This window comes from Teleopsis dalmanni, chromosome 1 (genome assembly GCF_002237135.1).
Source record: "Teleopsis dalmanni isolate 2A chromosome 1, ASM223713v2, whole genome shotgun sequence".
NCBI classification, from domain to species: domain Eukaryota; kingdom Metazoa; phylum Arthropoda; class Insecta; order Diptera; family Diopsidae; genus Teleopsis; species Teleopsis dalmanni.
Genome location: NC_051846.1, coordinates 205471809 through 205477737, shown reverse-complemented (window position 1 = coordinate 205477737; position 5929 = coordinate 205471809). Strand labels below are relative to the sequence as shown.

The window sequence follows — 5929 nt, the reverse complement described above, 5'->3', positions numbered from 1 at the left end:
TGCAAAAGTCTAGATCCAAGAGGTTTCAAATCAATTCCATTGCCATTCTACGAAATGAGCAAACATATTAATAATAACGTAAATTTTTTTTTAATTTAATGATAAATATAAAATATACATATATTGCATTTATATGCATTATATGAAAGATAAGCAAATATAAGTGTCAGATAATTTATTGAGTGACTATTCACTGTTTTACTATTCTACAAAATATTGCAGTCATAATAATTGTATAATATTGTATAATATTTTACTTACCAAATTATTGATTTGATCTACCAAATTGTGGACCTCTTGAGAGTATACCAAACCTATATGACTCTTTCCAAGCAGTCTACGTATTTTGCGGCGTATTTCTTCTTTACTAACATTCAGCATAACCAATATTGCAGTCAAATTGTATAACATAGTTGATAACAAACGATCTTCATCATGTTCTAAACGTTTTCTTTCAGATTCACTTAATGCTTTATAACGCTCCATCATTTCTATGGGACCCTGTAATATTAATCAAAAGTTTTTGATTTAATATTTATTAAGTTTTGTTTTTATCGTCACGTCGAATTTAAACAAAACATATTTAAATAATATTATATTTCTCTAACCTGATCCATGCCAATCATATCTCGTTCTTGACTTACGGCATCCAAAAACGCATCTTCCCAAAATTGCATTTGGTTCCACAAATTTGAACGATCCTTACCTAATAAGCCTTCAAAGACATATACTCTTGGGCTATCTGGTGATGGTGAAGATGAGGTGTTTATTAAATGTCCACCTGTATAGCGAAAACCTGCACTTAGTGTTGATTTTCCTGACCAAAGGTTTCCTGAACTTCGCTTTGAATCCTTCGAAGTGGTTGTCTATAAGATAGTATTCAATTAACTTGACTATATGTTTGAATAATATTTTAAGCAGTTAATTTTTCATACACATAAATAAATTAATTTGTACAGCTTAATATTTCAAATCTAACTTTACAGACCAATTCAGGGGCCCATAATCAATGAAGCATGATCAAGCGCTTCAATTTTTTTTTCTTATCTTAGCATTTACTTACATTTTCGTATTCAGTATCAGACACAGTTGAACGACAACTGGCAGGCATTCGTACGCCCAAGCTACCGCTTGGCAAGAGATCACTGACCACGGAGAGAGCACCCGTAGAGCCAGCACCCTACGAATTGAATGCAATTGTATTTATATCACATATGAGACATAAAGACTATACGAGTACTATGTACCTAAGGTATATATTAAGCACAACAATCTTCAGCTATTACAACAATGATGCAACAGGCATTCAGTTTAAGTACAACAATAATATCGAGTATATAATAGTAACTATATTAAATCAACTGAAGTCTTTATAAAGTCAATATACCACATACTACATTAAACGAATACCAGACTAAAAGCAAATGAGGTTCTTGGACTCTACGTGTTTAAGGAATGTTTGTGTCTACAGTTTTAAGCAGCAACATTACTGGTAAGGCATAATACTATATGTGAATGATTACTAATTAGATGGGTTAAATGGTTAGCAAACATCAACTAAGACAACTAAGTAATATTTTGATTATAGTAATTTTTATATTTACAGAAAACAATTATACTTCAATAAGCACTTACATCGGAATCGAAAGACGTTAACTTGCTGAGCAAAGCTGTGCGCTTTTGTGCTAACATATCTTTAAACATTTCTGTAGTTGACTGTCCGTCTTGACTTTCAGTGGAAGACAATCTACGTGCAGCGGTAGTATGACCCATTCGATCTGTGTGTGTTGAACTTTTACGTGATTCCTGCGGTGAAGCTGTTTGGGAAGCCCACTCGCTACCTAAGCCTGAGTGAGAACCATTTGGGCTTGCAGGTGAACGTAAATTTTCACGACTCCCCATTGGACTTGTTACATGACTGGATAGTAAACTAGAAGACATATCGCTTGCTTCGTTAAATTCTTTACTCCAAAAATGTGTGTGTGCAATTTCCATCATTTGAAAAACTGATGCCATACCACCTAATCCAAAATTTGAAAATGTAACTTCTAAGCCAGAACTAACTGCTTGTAAGCACTTTAACATTCCTTTCCACACCGGCTTTGGTATACACTGTAAAATAATGCAAGAAATAAAATAATTTCTTTTTACATTACATCAAATGTCTACAAACCACATCGTCTATATGATCATCAGGTGCGATTTTTTTCTCCAGGGTTCTATTCAGTTTACTAAGTACCAATGTACGATATGATTCGTCCTCCATTAATTTTTTAAAACGATTTAATTTAAGCCAACCAACACCTTCACCTGCCAATACTTGACTTGTCACATCTTTCAGAAAAGCTTGATTCTCTGAATCACTGTGCGAGCGTTCTTGATTCTGTTGTCTTGCTAACTCTTCTTGCGTTTGTCGGGGCCCAGCATGTTTTATTAATGGCGTGCGCTCAACTAATCCCTTACGACCCGGAAAAGGATCAAAATTTAAACCCGTTTTCTGCTTTTGCTGTGTACTTCCAGCGGTTTGTTGTTGTTGTTGCTGTGGGGTTTGTTTTTGCTGGTTTTCTATTAATTATATTTGAGTTAATAAACAATTTTTTTAATTTGGTAACATTGTATCGAATTACTTACTTTTACCGAACATTCCAGAAAACATTGTTGAAGTTGAAGTTGCTAAGCCATTGAAATCGGTCCCGATAGATGAGAAAAATGTGTTGCCTGTATTTTGGACTTGTTTCTGTGTCGCCACTTGCGTTGTAGGAACACCTACACTACTCGCATTCTCATCAATTTTAATTATTCCTTTCTTGGTAGCAGCTTCTTTGGCTGTCTTTGTCAAATCTCCCAATGTCGATTTGCCCACATAAGTCAAGTCATCGAAAGTATTTTTGCTAACGCCAGCTGCCTGTTTAGAAACCTCCAATGCCTGCTTGGAAGCTTCACCAGCCGCTTTTTTGGCATGAAGCGTAAACTATTGCGAAAGAATAAAAATATATCATGTCACTTTGATGGATTCAAAGGATCTCGCTCATTCTACACAAAAAATAAAAATTCATGTACTAAGGAAGAAAATTTAAAACAAAATGTGTAATTTAAAAAAATTTTGTTTTTAAATTAGAATAAATAGAAAATGGAAAAAATTTAAATATTTGTTTAATATGCATATATTTTTGGTGAGCTCTACTGAATCGTTTATATTATTTATTGAATGAAGGAATAACTTTTAAATGAAATGTAAAGATGTTGGGTTCTTCATATGTCTGAATATGATCACACCAGATAGCTATATTATATGTAACTATATATATAATATAATTTATAATATATATTTACTATATCATAAAGATTTCTAAGCCAGTATCAAATTTTTAGTTTAAAAAATTTTGAGATTGAGATTTTGATATTGATTTTTCATCAATCTATTATGTATATATTTGCAGTACAGACGAAACTATATTAAATAATATCTTAAATTCCTTTTTGAGGTTCTATAAATACCAAAATATTAAAATTTCACTAGTTTCACTATTTACTGTAAAATCTCCTGAACTCCGATTTTCAGTTCCTTTAGATGATAATTCAACCCACAATGCCCTATTGTTATTCATATCAGAAATCTTATCTTGTTCTTCGTAAAGTTCAAATAATCGTTAAATGTACTCAAGCTGTAGGTTATATGTTATAATCGCCAAATTATTTATTAACTAATTAATATTTCCATACCACTACAAATATATTTATTTGGAATATCAATGAGATTAAATATCTTATATATGTTATAAGGACGTAATATTTAACAATAATGTGATAAAGAATGATTGAAGTTACTAGTTTATATGTAAAAATTATCAGAATTTTTAATTATTTTGATATAAATAATAATGTGTATTATTCTTTCGTATAACATTGGTTATTAAATCCAATATTGATTCGGAACTGTCAAAGAACTGCAACTGATATTATTCCTATCAGAGTTATACTTAGTTTTTATCTTAATGAATATTGCTAGAGAAATCAATTTTAATTCTTATTAAAAATATTTATACTTTTTGTTTAATTTAAATTTAAATTTAGTTTAACTGAAAATAATGTAGCCAATTGCGAGTGCCAAATTTTGAACTACTGTGAAAGTAAGAAAATTGAAATTTGTGAGCAAATGTGACTTAAGAGCAGGAAGAACCAAGTCCTGCTTTTTAAATGTTCGATTACAAACCTTTTCAAATGTGTGACGCACTTTTTCGTCAATGTCTTCGGTAACATTATCTTCCACCGATTGCTACGGTTTTTAATTTGTTTTTTCACGTAAAAACCGATATTGTGTTTTTTGTTTTTTGAGTACGGAAACAAAATAAAATATTTTAAATAAAATAATTTAAATAAAAACAATAAAGTAACAACATTTAGCACAGTTATATATAACATAATTAGTTTTATTTAAAGTAACCAACCTTATCCATGTGTGCTAGTAATCCTTCTTGACTACTCTGACGTGTAGTTTCACGAACAAGTTCTTTTGCGTGCGAGGCAAAGTTTTCAAAAAGTGAACCTTGTGACCCTTGACGACCAGGACTGCCCGAACTCGAACCGGAACTACCAGTACGTGCTAATATATTAGAAACATTTGGCTGTTTAACAGGTGGTGTTATAGATGTCTAGAAAAGTTTAGCAATTAAATAATGTAACTATTATATTTTTAATTTATATAATAAAGAGTTACAGGAATTTTCTTTTTCTCCGATCCAGTACGTTCTAAATCACTTTCGTTTTTCTGCATTTTATGGGGTGCAGTACTTTTTACACCATCAGCTTCATTATCAATGCTAGCCGCTTTAATGGTGGCTTCTAAACGCATAGCTACAGGTGCCGCTAGCTCAAAGGGGCCAGCAGCTTTTGCAGGAAAATCAAACTCTGAATCTCGATTGAAACTTGGAGAACTTAAATCCGAACGACTTGATGAAGATGAAACAGGTGAATCTGCACGATCATCATCATCTCTAGAACTAACATGCTCAATCGTACCTTCTGGGTACTGTAATTTACTTGGTGGATGATAAACTAACGCCGGATCTAAATTAGATGACAGTGTCTGAGGTACATTGTGCGGACGATTATGGGAACCAAATACATCATGTATACTTGGTGATAAATCTGATGAAACCATTTCAGAAACAAAGTCACTAAGTGATGAGTACGATGAGCTGGAACTCTCCGCACCTTCAGAATCTGAACCACTTTCATCAGTAGGTTGGCATTCCAATTGCTTAAGCGAACGTAATGCTCCATTAAGTGAACTGCCATCATCCCACACAGAAAAACGTATTGGTGTGAGCGATTGTGCAAACCATTTTGGCTTATCACCCACTTGCATAGGATCCATAACACCAGTTTGCACACGCAAGAAAGCAACATTCGTTGGCGTCAATGACCATTCAGCGAGAAACTCCACTGCCTGTGTACGCGCGAATTGATTTAGGAACTGTGAAGTACGCGGTCGCGAACGTAAGAAACTGTTTATTTGAAAGGCGACAACTGGACGTGGATACAAACGTAGTGTACGCGTGTGCTCAGCAAAATTAGCCAAAGTATTTTGTGAGTTAAAGAAACGAACCTGCGAAGTAGTATATAAGATTTATAAAATTGAATTTAATTAAGTAGTAAAAAAAAAAATAAGAAAAGAGTTTGAAAATTGACTTACAGTTGCTACTCTAGTAGCGACATCAACAGAATCTACATCGGTGCCATATATAAAAGGATTCAGAGCAGGCGAATTCATCGGACTTGGTTGACGCGATAAAGCACCTTGTGTTGAAACAGAGTTACGTTGACTTGTAAATGCTGATTGCAAAGGGGATTGCATTGGTAATCGAGCTTGAGATACACTGAAAATAATAGAAGACATTTTAAAACTAGATTTGTGCTTTTGAGGAAT

General features: G+C 33.1%; 1 protein-coding gene across 1 annotated transcript in view; it reads right to left on the bottom strand.

Moving 5' to 3' along the window:
- The window catches only part of LOC119667120 (MAP kinase-activating death domain protein-like), a 6110-nt gene extending 211 nt beyond the window's left edge, over positions 1–5899 (bottom strand). Inside the window, exons 1-11 of the mRNA XM_038076408.1 lie at positions 5696–5899; positions 4718–5608; positions 4449–4652; positions 4214–4276; positions 2632–2971; positions 2174–2565; positions 1636–2112; positions 1064–1180; positions 609–866; positions 262–501; positions 4–47 (exon numbers count right to left, since the gene is read on the bottom strand). Of these exons, the coding sequence (XP_037932336.1) occupies positions 4–47; positions 262–501; positions 609–866; positions 1064–1180; positions 1636–2112; positions 2174–2565; positions 2632–2971; positions 4214–4276; positions 4449–4652; positions 4718–5608; positions 5696–5899 (3230 nt within the window). The remainder of the gene's footprint in view (positions 1–3; positions 48–261; positions 502–608; positions 867–1063; positions 1181–1635; positions 2113–2173; positions 2566–2631; positions 2972–4213; positions 4277–4448; positions 4653–4717; positions 5609–5695) is intronic.
- Positions 5900–5929: the final 30 nt, after the last annotated feature.